The sequence below is a fragment of the Acanthopagrus latus genome, chromosome 21, assembly GCF_904848185.1.
Source record: "Acanthopagrus latus isolate v.2019 chromosome 21, fAcaLat1.1, whole genome shotgun sequence".
NCBI classification, from domain to species: Eukaryota; Metazoa; Chordata; class Actinopteri; order Spariformes; family Sparidae; genus Acanthopagrus; species Acanthopagrus latus.
The window spans coordinates 2,057,996-2,076,324 of NC_051059.1; the positions used below are offsets into that span (position 1 = coordinate 2,057,996).

General features: G+C 40.6%; 2 protein-coding genes across 3 annotated transcripts in view; both read right to left on the bottom strand.

Annotated features, from left to right (window-relative positions):
- The window catches only part of LOC119010554 (potassium voltage-gated channel subfamily B member 2-like), a 28,198-nt gene extending 24,168 nt beyond the window's left edge, over window positions 1–4,030 (bottom strand). Inside the window, exons 1-2 of the mRNA XM_037082751.1 lie at window positions 3,741–4,030; window positions 683–1,458 (exon numbers count right to left, since the gene is read on the bottom strand). Coding sequence (XP_036938646.1) covers window positions 683–1,267 — 585 coding nt within the window. The 5' untranslated portion in view covers window positions 1,268–1,458; window positions 3,741–4,030. The remainder of the gene's footprint in view (window positions 1–682; window positions 1,459–3,740) is intronic.
- Window positions 4,031–8,300: 4,270 nt separating this feature from the next.
- On the bottom strand, window positions 8,301–18,329 carry LOC119011841 (dnaJ homolog subfamily B member 6-like). 2 transcript variants are annotated; one of them, XM_037085261.1, is made up of 8 exons: window positions 18,165–18,329; window positions 15,382–15,488; window positions 12,471–12,580; window positions 12,205–12,270; window positions 11,285–11,395; window positions 10,976–11,122; window positions 10,637–10,844; window positions 8,301–9,213 (listed from the first exon to the last, which is right to left on the bottom strand). In XM_037085261.1, exons 2-8 carry the CDS (start codon window positions 15,444–15,446, stop codon window positions 9,108–9,110), a joined length of 813 nt encoding a protein of 270 aa, XP_036941156.1. In that variant the 5' UTR covers window positions 15,447–15,488; window positions 18,165–18,329; the 3' UTR covers window positions 8,301–9,107. The 2 variants fall into 2 exon arrangements, with proteins under 2 accessions (XP_036941156.1, XP_036941155.1); XM_037085260.1 differs by having other exon boundaries at window positions 18,161–18,329.

The following is an 18,329-nucleotide window of genomic DNA, read 5'->3' on the forward strand; positions in this document are numbered from 1 at the left end:
TGGCTTGTTCATCATTTTTGAGGATGAAACTCCCCACTGCCTTTCCACTAGTGAGGACTACAGGACAGTCCAATACAACGCTGTCATGCCAGAACACGGGAGAACATGCAGCTCTAATCCTTCCTCCCTGTCCCTCTTCCACCTTGTGTCTCTGTACTTTGTAAGTGAAGGAGGATTATGATCCTTATAGCTCTCTAATGGCCTCTGAAGCTTCGCCATGGATCTGCATTGTGCTATAAATTTCTAGTCTCTCCTCCCAAGATGCGATAACTCGGATGACATCACTGTGACATCACTAGCGTTATTTCCTCAAACTTGACGAAGATGCTTTAGGTCACTGTCTTTACGTCACTTTAGGTCAGTGTATAAGGAGCTCATCTTAATGAACAAAGTGAGTCTATCACACCACCCAGTACTACTGAAGAGGATTAGGACCATTGTGGAAAGTTGAATTTAGTTCTTGATTTTTTTTCTTCATACTTTTAGTTTTTGTTTGATGTTTTTTTCTGGGACAAAAGTCAGAGTTTTAACTTAAATCTCAGAATTCTTCAGAAAAAAGACAGAACTCAGTAGAATACACAGTGCAGGTACTATAAGCCAGAAAGGGGATGTTAGAATGGGATTATTTTGGGGTGAAATTTCTTTACAAGCATGTCTGTAGAGTGTGTGCAGCTGTTGTTACCTTTGCAGCCACAGATGAGCTGGGTTTCTCCAGCAGATCCCAGAGCTTCTGTCTCTTGTCGGGGCAGCAGCCCTCCTCCTCCCCCTCCCCCTCCCCCTCCCTCAGCGTCTCCGCCTCCCTCCTCAGCTCCTCATTCATCTGCTCCTTCTTCTGGTGGTACCGTGCCTGGCAGCATGACTCCAAATAGATCTCGTCGATTCCCCAGTAGTCCAGCTCTTGGCCAAAGGACAGGGCGCACATCTCCTCCATCATGTGGAGCTTCCCTGTTCTGTAGAAGTTGAGGATGGAGGAGAAGGCCACTGGGTGCCGATCGAAGAAGTACTCGTTCTCACTGAGGCTGTAGTCATCACAGATCTCCAGCAGGGACTCGTGGGTGTTGCAGTCTCTTAGCCGTCCCAGACGGGTTCTGGGCAGTCGGTCCAGTGTTCTCCATAGGACTTCATGTGTAAGCCCTCCGACATTGAGCCTGACTCGCCGTGATCGGGCCTTGATGCGAATGATGTCGATGGGCTCAGGGGGAAGCACAGGAGCCGCTGTGGCCCGAGGGTTGACTTTGGGTGTGCTGAAGCTCACTCTGTCTGTCATGTTTGCTGTGCTCGTGCTGCTCTTTTGCTGTGTGGGTGGGTCCCCTAAATAAGAGGTTAGTGTGGTGTATGTGAGTGTCTGGAGCTTATCAGGCTCAGTGAGGTGATGGTGGTAGAAGGGGGAAGCTTTCCCAAGCCCACCAAGCTCACCTGGCTGTGTTCAGACCACTGAACTCCTGGATAGATCCATGGCTGGAAGAACAAGACACCACACATTAAGAGGTCTGATCACGGTCCAGTAAATCATTACATTTTCCCAAATGACCTCTAGAGCCTCTTCAGGGACCACAAGATGGTTATTAGAAATTGTTCCAGATCTTTCCAAAAAAAAACTATTTTGTCAATAAATGATCAACCCTCGCCTCCTAAAGCAATGTACTGGTATATATTTACTTTATATACAATATACAACCTATAAGTGAGCAACTGAAATAACAAATGTTTTGAACTTGGTTTTAAATCAGGACCCTCAAGACAGGCCCTCAAGGTCTAATAATAAAAGATATCTCTGCATCATGTGAAAAACAAAATGCTGAATAATCATAATATGTTTGACAACTACAGTAAAATATTAGACATAAATCAACAGTGAATCACTGTAAAAATTATAGCTGTCTATCTATGTATACATTCATATATATTTTTTTTTAACTTTAAGTTCACATAGAAAAGTTATTCAAAGCAACAATTGCTTTTCCATTTTTCACAACTTACAACAGAGTTGTAAAGGAAATCTTTCATTAAATGTTCATATCCTGAATTTAATGTGGATAACAACTAAATATTTGTTGAGCAGCCAAAAAATATCACAACATGGCATGATCTGACTGTAGCAGCACTGGATTTCACTGTAAGGAACAGACTTTGTTATTCTTGCCAGATGCAGGTTTCAACAATGTGAATCATTTCATGGCGTTCAACACAGAAGCCAAAATCCCAACGTGCAGCTGCTGTCAAGAAATCAAACATGTAATGCGTAATAATGCTAAAAACTATAAACAAGCACAACAATGAAAATTAGTGATAGCAGCCATCTTCTGAACAGGCAGATTACAAACAATGACAAAAATTAATTAGCATTTGAGAACATAAACAGCAAACTTGACAAACAATTAAGCACATTGCATGATGGGAACAGTGGGCCATGTTTAGTTTTAGTATCTGTGTTCACACTGATAACCATGTTTTGACAGTTTTTTTTTTTTTTACAGTGATAACCCTGTTTTGACAATGGTAATTGCTTTTGACAGCAGCATCTGTGATTTTACAGTGAACACTTTTTTTTATGCAATACTAAATCAGCACAGGATACAGTGCTGATACAGTGCTAAACACATCTAAGTAGTGTACAAATGTGTTATAAATGTTGGATTCTTATAATTTAAAGTTACAGACGTTTACAGCAGATTTATTAAAAGAAGGTTAATTTCCCTGATTTGACAGGGATTTTCTCTTATTATGAAAAAGACAGGAAAAAAAAAATCTATTTTCAATGCAATTCTTCGTTCAGCAGCCCATATTTGACAATTCTTTTTAGAATTCACAGCAAACAGTCAATTATTTTGGTTCAGTGGGCAGCAGACCCACAGCAGAGCCAAATCAAAACTGCAAATCTGCATATTTACACTGGAAAGCAATGTTCAGCTCATATCATACATGAGATAAAAATGGAGATACACTGTGAAATCTAGAAGCCCTTTCGCTGTAAACTCCGGGGGCTCATTGAAACCAAGTCATTAAAAGTCACTGAATAATGAGACTGCACATCTTTCAGAATTTTCTTATGTAATGACTAACAATTAGGAATGTCCCAGCCACCATGACAGACTGAATGGAATCCAAACAGAATATTTGTTCTCCTGTTGGAATATAAAGGCTTAGCTGCCATTAGAAGTCCTCTGACCGTGGGACCTTTATCTGATTGTGTAATGGAGTTCCACAAATCCCAGTAGTGGTATTAGTCCTCGTCTCCCCTGGCTCAAGTCTGCCTTAGTTAATTATAGACTGTCTATCTTCTCCAGGGACACTCATGGGACACACGCCTACGTCAGAAGCCGACCTGCGACGTCACTACTAAAAAAATGAGTCCGAAAATATTGAACAATATTCCGCAACATATAATCTTAAATCTCATCAACTGTTTTAACAGTTGAAGTCTTGGGTTTATTAAAGCGTGAATCACTTGATCGTCATGAACAGCAGTGTAAAGGTGCATGCTGCCGTCCTCTCTACTTTCTTTCCCGAGTCTTTTGCAGACAGGTTGCACTGTGGTCGAACAGAGTTAGAGCCCAAAGTGAGAGCGTCTATTTCGTTGCAAAGAGATTAGGCGACTCGGGCTTAACCCGCGATTAGAGCACCTGAGCCCAAGTTTAAAAAGTAAACGGATATAAAGCACGTCTGAACGGTTTCAGACTGCTATTCAAACACACGCGTGAAATACATCGAAACAAGTGTGTGAAGTCAAAGAAGCCCACCTCTGTGTAAAGCGCTGAGCTGTGTGTGAAGCCGACCTCTTCCTTCACTTCCAGGAGGTCCCACCATAGCACCAGTTAGTTATCTCAGCTGCCTCGACTCCCCTCCGGCCGCTGCTTCACGAAGCCTCCCGGGAGAACACAGACCGCTGCAGAGCCGCATTCTGACCACATCGACCACAACTACAGTGTTTCAGTGCAGGACAGGAAATGTCCCGGGAAGAGTGTCCGCGTCGCTGAGCGCCATGAGCCAACACAGAACACAAGAGAACAGAACAGAGCGGGCAGAGAGAGACGAGTGAGAGCAGGACGGCCCGGAGAGCGAGCGAGCGAGCGGCCGGGGGAGGGGGGAGAGAGGGGGGGGGGGGGAGCGAGAGGGAGAGAGAGAGAGGGAGAGCGAGAGAGAGAGAGAGAGAGAGAGAGAGAGAGAGAGAGAGAGAGAGAGAGAGAGAGAGAGATAATTGGATTGAGGCGTTCAGCACCAAGGACAGCTCCAGATCAACAGCTTGTGCACTGAGCGCTGCTGATGGTCACACTGGTTCCTCTCTTACAGGCTAACTAACTCCAACGGTGTTACACTGTGTTCACACTACAAACTTCGACATGTCAACTGCTGTAACACTGTACCTCACTGTTTTTATGAGATATGTACAGGTTGTAAGATTGATTTTAGTGCAGCCAGTCCACTGTCCCAAACATGTGTGAAATATACATAATTAATTAATGAAAAGAAGATTTATCATTCCCCTTATTGTGTCTGTTTTCCACTGACTATTAGCACCAACAAATTATCTTTAAAGCTGTAATGTGCAATTTGATTTTCAAGAATCCACCGCTCTGGCTCAATACAACCAATCAGAGCCAAGGGGAGTGTCTGAGAAGTGTCAATCACTCTTGTGCATACCCTGCTGGCAGCCCCCCTCCCTCACACAGCAGGTACTGAGCAGTGCCCCTCCCCCCGCACAGGTGCAGTGCCTGCTCCTACCTGGTCAGATACGCTCAAGCTCAAACTGTAAACAATGGCAGAGAACAGACAACAACAACAGAGCAGAAAAATGCCCCACCATTGCCCACGTCAAAGAGAAGAAATAAGAAGCCGTGTAAAAAGAAAGAACTGAAGGGGGATAGAGAGAAAACAAGGATACATATTGGAGGGTCCTTTTCAAAGGTGGAGGAGCTGCAGGATTTGTAAGGACTTTTTGCTGGACAAGTAAGGATCGCTGCTTGACATATGTTTCATTCTGTTTGTTGCAGTCGAGCCACGTAGCTTGTTGGTAAATCTACCTTGTCAGCTTGTATGTTAACTTCAGTGTTTAGCTTTGTCTTTAGGGCTACTGGTTGGCAAAAATGTCTTTCAAGTGACCAGGCAGTTATAATGTTAGTTTGTGCTCAGTACGCTCTGAAGCTCTGGAAGCTGTATCATTCCAATATTCTGACTAAGTCCACTTTTTTCTCAAAACTCCAGCAGCTGCAGCTTTAACTAAGCATGTAATGTTGTGACATTTTACATTTAATATACAATGGACAGTGCACATTTTATTGGTACTTTTCACACTGATTGCAAAATTGATTTTATTACTTTATTTGACAGGAGCAGTGCATAGAAATATAATTTATGAAAATATGCCAGAGCATCCATCCATCCATCCATCCATCCATCCATCCATCCATCCATCCATCCATCCAGTTCTGAACATTATTTTACATTGATTGAATTAAACACAAATACAATATTATTCATTATTTCATTCTTGTCTTCTTCTTTGTCTTGATAACTTATGACCTGTCTCTGAATAAAATATACAGTAATTTCCTCTAAATGACTCTGATGCTGTGTTATGAAAGGTTTGGAATAAATGATGTGTACATGTACTTGAAAAGTTCCTCATAAGACAAAAAAACATTTTTCGAAAGATCAGTCTAAAAACTACATTTGTTTCTATTCATCACTTTATTATTAACAGGTTCAGTGCCTCTGTCCCTCCATGGGAATTTAGTCTTGTTTTTTTCAGGTGTTTGTTTTTGGGTGGTTGTTGTTTTTTTTGCTTTAGTCTTTAAGTTTTTCACATCATTTTCTCTGTAACCTGTGCATCTGTGGTAGCCTCCAATAAACAAACAAACTAACTAACTAACTAACTAACAATCATCACTTGGTGGTCTCCTGTAGTTGTAGCTTCTGTAACCATTTAGCTCACTACTTTGGTGTTTGAATTGGAACAGTACAGTAGTGCAGAATAATGGCATGGAATCAGTACTAACCAGCTAGTCACCATTTAAAGGGTTTATGCAGACATGTTGTAGTTATGTGATGCATCAATAGGTGGCAGCAGATGGAAGGCACGCAAAATGTGGTTGAGCTCTGTCACACAGCCTCCACTTCAAAAATCTCTAGTCAGTCAGTCACTGTTGAGAGTAAATGATGTGCAGATGATGTGGGGACCAGCAGGCTGAGAGGGGTGTGGGCAGGCACCTCCTTTTTACTTATGACACCAACACATTTAGGCATTCAGAGGGAGCTCTGAAACCCCAATCTTCATTACATTAACTGTGTTAATAATAATTCTTGATAAATAGCAGCTACTATGCTCAGATGAGGGCTCAAATTGTTGTATTTTTTTTTCTTTTTTCTTTTATCCATGGTGATAAGTTATGGTTTCGATCTTGTGACAAATGTACTTATTGTAAGGTCCTTTGGACAAAAGCATCTGCCCTAAATGTTAATGTAATGTTTTTTTGTTTATAAGGCTGAGGACGACATTTTTACAATAGTTGTATGTAATTTATGAAATATGCAGCCCTCCACTCTTCAATAAATGAATTAATAAACCAAAAACAAAAACTGATCATGACAATGAACCCAAGTGTTGTGTGCACATTTTTATGAACTGATGAACTGCACATGATTTGCTTCCTGGTGACTGCAGGCCCCTCAGCAGCAAATGAGTTGACTTTAGCTTCGGGTAACCTGTGTATTGTAAATGACTTGACACCTGCCTCCACACCCATACAAATTAAACTCAAACTTTCGGTTGGTTAAAGAGTGGTCAGTTTGAGCTATGAGCAGACTAGAAACAGATAATAATGTATAGAAAAGTGACTGTTGCTCTACCATCCCTCTTCAGCCAACATGTTGGATACAGCAGTCACACTGTTGGCTGAGAGTCAGCTGGCTGTATTGACTGTGAAATGATGTGTGTAATTTTGAGTAAACACATCTTTGCTGTGGAGGGACCTGTTCCGATTCTTCATGATTCATCATGATGACCCAATTAATTATTGCACCCTGCGCGTTTCACTCTCCATCCAGACTAAGTGGATGACTTCACGCGGTGCCAAGCAGTGGACCAACCGCTAGCCAAGCCAGAGCTACTGTAGCTCATAAAGTGTTTCTGAGGACAAACTATCAATGATAAGTCAACAACATCATTCTCTATTTCATTTTATATCATTAAAGATGAAACAATATAGATCTGGCATGAAATGTGATGAGAGAGAGAGATTAGGAAGACAGGACCCCAACCAGATTCTAACCAAGGTGACAGTTGGACTCTCAAACCTGTAGGGTGACCCACTGAACATGGTTTTGATGTTGTAATGAATGTGCTTTAATTCGACAATGTCGAACCAACTGAACCCAGAATTTTCCCCAATGGCAGTTCCATCGGTGTGTGTGTGAATGGGTGTAAATAAACATTCAGCAGCTTCCAAGTTAACATTGGACTAATTGCATCCAGTTCAATTCACTTAAATAAATGTCAACAAAATGTGTTGATATTTTAGAATTAATTTACACATTTCCTTTCATGTCTTGTAACACTATCGAACAGTAATGTTAGCTAGGAAGAGGTTGAGTGCTAATGTTAGCTGTCTAAAGGAAGCTGATGGGTCATCACTAATGCTGTTTTACCTTGATATATGGCCCTCCAGTTTTTCATTATCCATCATCTTTTCAGCTGGTGATCAATCAGGAGGCAGTTGAGTGGTAACAATGTGTCTTCCCTGATACCCTGTGACCTGGAACACTGGTATGTATACAACATTTGAGGATCTCACCTCAGATGTGATGTCAGATGAAGTATGGTTCGGCCCGATGAGCTCTGACTGTATTCCAAGATGTCCACATAGTGAATACCCAATAATACAACTTAATATTTGGCAGGTTGAACACTCCGTTGTCTTTTTATATTTGCAGAGCTTTATGCCTGAAATCTGTTTTTGTGACTTTCCCCCCTCATTCTTTTATTTTAAACCCCTAATTCTGACTTTTTTGTCTCCTCAGAATTGAGATTGTTTTTTCTTTATAAAATAAACCCAGAATTTCTTCATTCATGTGGCCCCAGTTCACCTCTATATGTTTTCTATAGTAAATAGTGTTCTGTGTTGTGGTTTTGTAATTTAATTGACACAATTCACAAGACCTCTAACAGTGGAAGTGAGATCAAAATGCGAGTGCAGACACTTGAGTTAGTCCCTACGATGATGCTCATGATACTTGACGGTTGGAACAGAAATTGCTTATCTACCTCACAGCAAACCAACAGAGCAGGCAAAGACCAGCCAAGATTCCAGCATCCTGAAAACAGGATGAAACTCAGATTTACTGGTTTACAAAGTACACAAAATCCCTTCTATATCCATATATCATTTATAGAATGCCTTCCAATATTGTGCATCATAATGCAGCTTTAACATTAAGACTCAACATCAACAGGTGTACATGCATTATTAAATAAACAGAAAACACATTGGTATTAGAACATATAAAATTGCATAACTCATCCTACCAGCATTGTATTTTTTAATAAAAAATAATTATGACGACAAAGAAAAGGTTAGACAAGCAGTAAACAGAGAGGAAGAAGATGCTTCAGTTACTCCTACACACTTTTTTTAAAAATCAAATTCAGCACTTTTTCTTTTCAGATCAAAAAGCAAAGTCATGCTTTGTTTCCTGAACAGTGTGTTGTCTGCACACAGACTGACACACAATGGAGTGCATACAGAAAGTACTGGGGGGGGGGGGGGGGTCCTGGGCATATACAAAAGACAAAAACTTTGGTCCCAAACACTAAAACAAAAAAACCACCCTGAGCCAAAATACAAGGACAGCTCCAAATCAGAAATACATTAACAAAATGCATAGAAAAGTCTGCATCCAAATCCTTGGATTTGAATGGGCGGTTAACAAATGAGAGTCGGCAGGGAGATGACGTGAGGGGGAATAAACACAACCTAAGTATGTACATCCAAACAACAGTAGAGCACTATTATTACATTGTTTTGTTGCTTTTTTTCCTTCTGCGTCAAGCTCATGTTGGTTGGTATGTTTGTGCTGAGGTAACACTTCTCCAGCGGAGGATGCTTCCATCTTCACTTGTGTTCCAGTCGCAGCAGCTGCTCCTTACCGTTAATGGTTAGTGACCGCAGCTGCCCGTCTTCCTCCACCTCCACCCGCTCCTGACCATTCTCCACAATTCTGGGGAAGAAATGAATCACAAGGAGGAGAGGGTGAGGAAGAGGGGAGGCATTACTACAAAGAAGAAACAGCTCTCAGCTCAATGAGAACCATCGGTGGCTTCATTCATTCGTTAAAGAGATGCTTTTGAATATCCAGACCGATCGGCAGATGTTGCATTATGGCTGTATTTAAACATGTCAGGACTGTTACACATATTGACACAAGGCTTGAATTATCACCTGGTCCACAGAGGATGTTCTGTCACTGCTGGAGAACAGCTGTATACTTCCCACAATTTCCATGTGTCTACCTCACCCAGATCCCCAATTACATCTCCTCATCAAAGTGACCGTTTATTAGTCAGAAAGAGGTATCACAGTGTCATTATCTGTGGTGGATTTGTGCTGTGGTGTTTTTTGTTTGTTTGTTGTTCTTTCAGAGTTGCACTGAGAAGCTGGACGGGTGGGGTTTCCCCTCACCGGAGCTGCTGACACAAACACACCTGATTGGCAATCAGCGCCTGCTGAAAAGCCCTGGTTTTCACACTACCTGCTGCCAGATGATGCTGTCTGTACTTGGGTACATGGCCACTGCCAGGGCACACCTCTTTAAGAGTTTTCTTGTGTTTATCTCTGTGTATTTAAATAAGAGATCTAACTTAGTTTTACTTATTTTGCCTTCACTGATATACATTGTTTTCATCTTCTGTAAATCTAAGGCCAAGTACACTCTGGTAAAGATAAGATGTCGTATGTACCCTGTATAAACGTTAGGCCCAATAAGGTATGGATGAGGGCACAGTGACGTCTGATCTATGAGTTTATATCTCTCAATGGTCTTTGCAAACTTAGCAGTTCAAAGCAGCTGTAGATATGTCTACATAACAGATCTGACAAACCATGGCTGTTGTTTATGTAAACTCATAGGATGACCTTCGACCTCTGCTGTGAGCAGACTAACTGTCTCCCATGTTTCTGAGCTTGAAGGATATGATGAGACACTGGAGAACGGGTCCAGTCCTCCACAGTGTCCTAACCTGTGAAGCTTCTGCCTGTTCTCCTTGATTGCGCTTCAATAAATGTTTCAGTTTAATTCACCTCAGTCTTCTGAACATTCTTCATAAATGAGGAGATCAGTTCTCCAGAATTTCCTCATGGTGACCTTAACTTTTGACCAACAAAATCTAACAAGTTCAGCCTTACATAAATCATTAGTTGAATGAAAGAACAGAGGGTGTACTGCAACTTACTGTAGTGTGAGCAGGGTCTGTGCAGAGCAACTTTCTATCATTTGTATTTATCTATTTATAAATAAGCAAGTTTCCAGAATGGTTTGGATTCATACCATGTAAATGCTGTAATGTGTATAGAATGTGACAAAGTATAAAGTCTTAGTGCAGTTCATTAGTTTCTCTGTGATATCCGAATTGATCCAAATTTACCTTTTAGTAGTGATCTTTCTGCCGTTGACGATTTTGGTGGAAGTGGACACAGAGCGGAAGTTGCCCATGCCCCCTCCTCCACCTCCTCCCCCGAAAGAGGTGGAAGAGAAAGAGGTGAAGCCTCCACCTCCTAGACTGCCCATGGTTGTCATGTGACCCATGTGACCCATGTGACCCATGGTGCTCATGGAACCAAAAGAACCAAAGCCTGAGATAAACAGTACAGAAAGAGTGAGTCTCATTTAAACAGATAACAGTGTGGACTATGTTTCAGCTGGTGTGGTTTACATTGGCACATGTTTTTATAATCCTTTCTTTAATCACTGTTGCACTGCTAACCGGGGTCAAAGGGTGAGAAGCCTGCGCCAAAGGGAGGAAAACCAACAAAGCCCCCGTAGAATGAGCCACCTGTCCGGTTGCGATTGGACCGACTTTGGTGCCGCCGGCCACTGCCCAAAAATGGATCATCACTAAACGGATCTGCACCTGAGAACAGGACAGAATACACAAGAAGTGAGATTATAACAATAAATAAAAACTGGAGCAGGAAATAAGGAGGCTGAAAGTTGTCAATTCTGCATTTTGTCAAACTAAAGCAGTGGCACACTTAGTGACATCCATACTTTACAGTGAAATATTATGACTTACCAAAAAAGTCTGCAAATGGGTCTCTGCCACCAAAGAATTCCCTGAAGACATCATCTGGGTTGCGGAATGTGAACTGTTCGTGGAAGTGATCTCCATTGTGAAAGTGGCCCCCTGAAACATCATGACAATGAAAATGGATGTAAAATGTGTACATCAACCAAAAAACAAAAGCAAACCAATAACAATATGCATGTACAAAATTCAGGTCTCAGTCACTGTTCAGTTTCACCTGCTGGGCCATCTCCATCTGTTCAATTCAACATCAACTACGCTTCTGCTGAATTACCCAACAGTCAACTCTGTTGGGACTGGATGCACACCCCCTAATCTGATGGGTCACTGGAACCACATCTGATGTATTTGGCATCCATTTCAAACTGTTCTCCTAGCCACTGAAATCATTTTTAAAGCTTACACTAAGCCAGCATTATGCTTTGGCTTGATTTGCTACTTTGCTAATCCCAGTGGGAAGTTGAAAAGGGCACTTAATGACTCTAAGAGTAACATGGGGAGGATCAGAGGAACAGGAACAAACAATGAGCACCAAAATCATTTCTTGGGACAGAAGCTATTACATCATCACTGAATATTTCCAATAAAACACAACAATTAGGTGTTTCACATGCAGTTGATTCCAAAAGTCTGTTCAAACGTTCAGTGGGGTTGCGGTCAGGTGACTGTAGAGGAAAGTCCATGATATGACTGTTACAGGCACTGCCCCTGACATACCTTTAGTCTAACCATGAGCCAATTCTGAAGAAGTGTGACTTCTGACAATTTCACTTATTATTTTTAAGTTTAGAAGACAATATTATAAATGTGGTCTCACTTTTGGACCCATATGATGAAAACATGAACAATAACAGTTCTTGACACACAAAGATTTCTGTTACCGGCACACCTCTCACAGGAGCACTTACCTCTTCCTGCATTGTTCCCTGTCAGTCCCTGTTTGCCATAGCGATCATATATGCTCCTCTTGTTGACTGGAAGAGGAAAGTGAAACAACTCACTTTAGAATAAAAAAATGAGAATACAACTAACTGGTCAGAAAGAGAAGCACCACTTATGAGGAAAGAGTGTGCTTCATTTGAACCCCTCCTCCTAGTTTCTCCACCATTCACTTCCATTCAGTGTTTCAGTGATTGTTTATTAGCAGACTTGTTTAGGCAGCTATGATACAAACCATCAGACAGGACTTCATAAGCCTCTGACAGCTCCTTGAACTTCTTCTCAGCCTCCTCCTTGTTCTCTGGGTTTTTATCAGGGTGCCACCTCAGGGCCAGCTTTCTGTACCTACATGAGGACAGAGGACAGATGATGGCTGCTTAATACGACTCACCTGAAAACAATACAAAGCGGCGCTTAGGAACTTTATCTAGCCGTCATGTCACAGTACTGATGACTGTTAAGAGAAAAACACAAAACAACCAGCAGTGTTCTCTCTCCTGCCCTGTGCATTCCTATGGACATTTGGTCATTTATGCTCATTTTGTTCCAGTGCACCCAATTACAATGCTCTCACCTTCTACTACCACTTGTAACATTTGCATTATGTCATGTCATTGTCCGAACCGCTTATCCCTTTCCATGGGGTTGCGGGGTGTTGCTGCTGGAGCCAATCCCAGCCTTGTCTCAGGCCGAGGGCAGGGTACTCCCTGGACAAGTCACCAGCTCATCGCAGGGCCCTCACTAGTGAGCAATGTGGGGTTCAGCCGGGATTTGAACCAGTGACCTTCCGATCACTAGTCGACCTGCTCTACCCGCTGAGCTACAGCCGCCCCGCATTTGCATTATTTGTCAAACACTGTAATTCAACATTTATATAAAGAAAATTAAAACAATCTTTCAAAGAAGAATTTCATTATATCAAACCAAATTTTCAATACCATTAACACACTTTCTACTGGTGTTTACAGGCATTAAAAGTTACAATTAATGGAAACCCAGCATTTCTTCTGCTGCTTCACATGAACACAGTTCAACTGCAGAACAATATGATGGCTTTTACTGTGAAGGAGCCAGAGGAAATAAAATGCATTTGTCACAGAGATAAGCATGACTCTGTTAGCAGTCTTGTTCACTAAAATACAGACAATCAAGAACACACAATGGACGCGTTTAAATAGCAAGTGGTCAATCATAATGAGATACAGAGCTGCAAAGCAACTCCTCAGAATGTGTTTGCTGCCATTAATAGTTTATACACATAATTTCCAACAGAACTCTGAAATTTAAAAGACTCGCTGCAACCACAACCAACCACAGGTGTCACCAAATCAACCAGAACATACGCACTACACTTTAGGAGCCTAGATAACGGCTGTACAGCATTTTATTACAGCTGGTCCTTACACCTCGCTAATTTTTCAATTGCAATGCCAACGATGACCTGGTTACTAAAGATAATCCACAGACCATGTTGTGAACTGTTTTATAGAGGAACTATTTTCTTTTACGAAATTAAACTGAGTGTTGTGCAAGTTCCCATTTCACAGGAACGAGTTCAAAGTTCAGCTGACACAGATTAAAATGAACTAGTTCACTTTCGTAATAGAACCCAACCGATAGTATTTGACAATAACGGCCCCAAAGGTCAAGTATAGATCAGGCTTGCATTTATAATTTTGAGAAAAGTTCAGAGTCCCATAGAAGAATTAGTTCAGTCTTTTTCTTTTCTTTTAAATGGGCTGGCCCGAACTTTTATTTTACAATACAACCTCTTACCCTCTTATACCCTGCCCCTGACAGTGTTGGGGGTAAAAGTGCCATGTTACAGCAATGTACTGCTTCTAGCATTAAAAAAAAAAAAAAAAAAAGAATATTATAACATTAGAATTTTGGAAAAATATTTACATTCACTATGTTAAGTAACGCGTTGCCACCACACCTTGTCATCATCAGTGTCATATACGACACACTAAATATTTTTGGGAAGCTGCACGTTACAGACTGTTGTGCTAATGACGCCTCCAGTGTGAGAATATCCCAATCAGCAGCTTTGTAATTCAGCCTTGAACTACAGCGTCTTTTAGGAGACTTTGCGAAATAAACCCAGAGAGATAAATCCAACGCTGAATGCCTTTTGTGATTATTTACCTATTTTCTGTGTTGAAAACGATTCTAACCCTTACTAACATAATCAATAGCTGCAGCCCTAACCACCAGTGAAACAGCTGATGGCACAGCTAAGCTGAGGAGGACACTGTTAAAGTCCACAACCCACAAGTTGATATGGGCAAAAAGTGTAGTTCAGTTAAAAACAAAACTGCTAGTCAGAAACAACCAGGTCATGACTTCTGGAAAGAGAAGTCTGTTTATTCTAACAGGAAAAGTTTAGAATAAAAATAAAGTGTTCCAAAATAAGTGAAAAAATGAAGTGAAGTGATGATATCCATTGATGAGGGACAACAATGAAAAAAGGGGGCATGTGGAGGTGGTGTAATATTGTCATTATATAATAATAAGAACATAATTCATAAGTGAGCTGTAGTATGACTGATAAAACTGTCTAATGAGCACAAAACAGCTCTAATCCTGCAAATCATGATCTGAGAGCACAGGAACAGATTTAAAACATGTTTGGGGCAACTGAGTTGCAAATTTGGCTTATAGGGTTTTAGCAGGATGTGGCCATTTCCACTATTAAGGGAAGTTAGAACAGGTGGAGAAAACTGTGAAGAAGTAATAACAGATGACATCACAAGCCAAATTGCCCATTAATGGTGTCTGAAGATAAACGCCACTCAATCCACTCCAATACAGTGCAGTTTGCATATGAAGAGAAACTGTTTAAACTCAGCACTACCTTCACATGCTCTGTTTATTTGTCTTGACTTTACAAATGTTTCCCATCACACTCTTAAACCCTGAGTTGCAGATTGATTATTCTTTTAGTTCGAGCTCACTCTGTAGTTTTGTTGTAAATGAGGCTCTATAGAAAGTTGAGCAGCAAAGACAGAGTCATTCATTAACTGTATGGCTGGCAGCCAAAGCCTTTGGAAGACAACAAGGTGACTGCATCGCTGTGCAGTAATCTGCTGAACTGTCTCAGAGCATCACAGCTCAGATATGTAACTTCACTTGTGTCAACTCACGCTTTCTTTATGTCATCTGCAGACGCGTCTCTCCGGACTCCTAACACCTGGTAGTACTCTACCATGATGAGCGGATGAAGGGGCAAACTTCAGCAAGCTTGATGGACCTGAAAGAACGATAAGAGCTGCTGAGTAATGTTACACATACAGTGGCTTTAAATGAACAGGAACATAGCAGTGATGTGGTTGTAGTACTATGAGCCATTCTGGTCAGTGTCCTGCCCTTAACAGGGTCATTCTATATCAACTCACATAGTCAACTCAAACACTCTGCACATTACTGTATGCAATATTACAGCCAGTTTTATCAGCAAACATAAATGATGAGAGTAACATAACAGCTTTATTTCATATATTTTTTAATTTGATTTTTTAATACATTTGAGGAGAGTAAAAATAATTGCTGGAAATGTATCAGTTTTGGAAATGGAATTTTTCATTACATACATACATACATACATACATACATATATATGTTATTCCATCGTTTACAAAAAAAATGATTTGCTATTTTTTTTGTACTTTTTACTGGCTCTAATAATACATTCGGTGGTTTTATTTCATATGTAGATATTTGTACTGTGTGGACTTCAAGGTGTTCTGTCTGACACCTTTCAACCCACCCAGTGAAAAAGAGCAACTGGTGAGGCTTCGAATACACATACACAGAATCACAACAATTCTGAAATTCAGCTCAGAGGGCCAAACTTCATAAAATCATAAGTATTTGGACCACAGCTTTGGGATTTTGTGAGGTCCCATGAATTTAATCGAAGTATTAACATTCTTTTTTTTTTCCAAGATAATCCATGAACTGGGAGGCCCTTGGTGAGCTGGGATGGAATGACCAAGCTTGTAATTGATTGGTTGGTTGCATATTACATGATGTCAATCGGTTCTCTGTGGACAAAATGTTGCTCTTATTTTCATGGTCCTATACATTGTTTCACATTGTCAAACTATTTTTGTACTAATTAATGAGATACTCTTTATTTTTTTTACCTTAAACATTCAGGGACAACTGTTACAAGAATACACGTTGCCAAGTTTCCTTATGGTTTCTTAGGATCCGGATGCTTAGAACAAATTTTCAACCAGTCACGTGAAAAACGCAATTTTTCAGTGTCCCATGAATTTAATTTCCTTTATGTAATTTTTCAAGAAAAAATGTGGCTGGAACTGAGAAAAGTTCTAAATTATAAATAAAAAACAACATAAAACAATAACAATTTTGACAATTAACCGATCTTTTATAGCTTAACAATGCTGACTTGAGTCTACATTGTTTGATTTTGAATGTGTACAAACAGAAATGCACATGGTTATGTGTTTAACAAAGGGTCCTTTGCAGCTGCTAGTATAACAGAGCCTCTGTTGCACTGACTCAGTCAGAACTGGTCTGAAGCAGAAACCAAAAGGAAGACAAAAGTAGACAATGATGATATTCAAGAACCACGTTTGATGACGTGGTCTAAAATCATATGGAGCAGGTGGTACCTCTTACTAGTTTTAGTGCTGAGTTGCCCATCATCCTTTTTAAGAATATTACGCTTTTTCAACAAATTATTGGAACAGAAGTAAAAAAAAAAAAAAAACTTGCAGAAATACTTTCAAATTCAGTTCTGCTGTCAACACTCACACACATTTTCTAGTGAGTAACAGTGTTACTTTTAGAGTCATCAATTATAAAAGCAAGCCCATAGCCACAGTCAATATTCTCTACAGTAAGAAATCTATTCAAATGTCAATACCCTGACTATTACACAGAAGTGAGATGTGTATAACTCCATGATGACATACATATACAGTTTATTGGTTATTGTGCATTTTGTAGTGATTTAAATTCCATGGAGCCACACTGACATCCTCTGTGTTTACTGAATATCTCTACCAAGGTACAAGGTTCATGTATTTGTCATTATACAACACAGGGTTGTCCAGTGAAATTCAAGTTGTAGTCTACATATGCTCATTCACAAAACACTAAATAAATAAAGCTGAATATATAGTAAGCTAAAACAAATTGGTCGACTGCTGAGGATGGTGGAGTCTCACCGCCTGAGGAGAGAGGTGCTCTGCAGTCTAGTGGTATAGCAGTGGATACTTCTTTGAACAATCCATTGATTTGTATGATCATTTTATATGATATTGTGAATCTTTTTCCAACACTGGCAACAGAGTCATCAATGCTTACATTAATCGCGCGCATTTTCTTGAGGAAATTAAATAAAATCTTGTCTTTCCGAGTATAATTAGCCACGACAAGCCATCAAGCTATTGTTTCCACTGATGCTCCATCAGCTTGCTAGGCACTGAACCTCAACACCTGCGACTGAACTAGTTATGTCTGTGTACGTTTCTCATCACTATAGGAGTAGCATTAGCCCCAAGACATGCAAGAGTACAATTAAACTGTATGACAGCTGCATTTCTAAAACGCTAGCCGTTTAAACGTGACCTCCTTTAACACAGCTTCAGCTTTATGGGTGACGCTAGCTTGTTTATCTCTCTGTGACCCTGAATGGCTCCTGCTACCTGGCTGAAATTACTGAACAAACACAGCCAGGAACGGCAGCGTAAATTGTAATTACTAGCAGCAGAAATTTAAGATATTGTGTGTCCGACAATTCCCAATGAAGAAAATATTCACTGAGCGGGTTCTGTTCATGACGGTGGCTGCTGTTAGCTGCTCACCTTAGCGAACCCAACATAAGCTGGTTAGAGCGTTAGCTTAGCTCTGACCAGAAGAAGATACATCATTAGACCCGTCAGCTCTTACCCACTTCAGGTCCAGACGTCTGTGATCTCAGCAGATGTGTAAGAAAAACAGACTGTCTGCTTTTCAGGTGGTGAAGTAAACTAAACAGGTTTATTCATGCTCAGCAAGCTGCAGATTCAGATTAGACGCAACGTCCTGTTTCGGATTTCTTCTTCTTATTGTTTATCGG

What these genes read in the sequence shown, in the direction of transcription:
- LOC119011841 (XM_037085261.1), bottom strand. Translation starts at nt 15,446, where the DNA reads ATGGTAGAGTACTACCAGGTGTTAGGAGTCCGGAGAGACGCGTCTGCA. An exon ending in AGGGAACAATGCAGGAAGAG is followed by an intron (nt 11,396 to 12,204) that starts GTAAGTGCTCCT and finishes ATGATGTTTCAG; the next exon opens with GGGGCCACTTTCACAATGGA. An exon ending in CTTCTCACCCTTTGACCCCG is followed by an intron (nt 10,845 to 10,975) that starts GTTAGCAGTGCA and finishes TGTTTATCTCAG; the next exon opens with GCTTTGGTTCTTTTGGTTCC.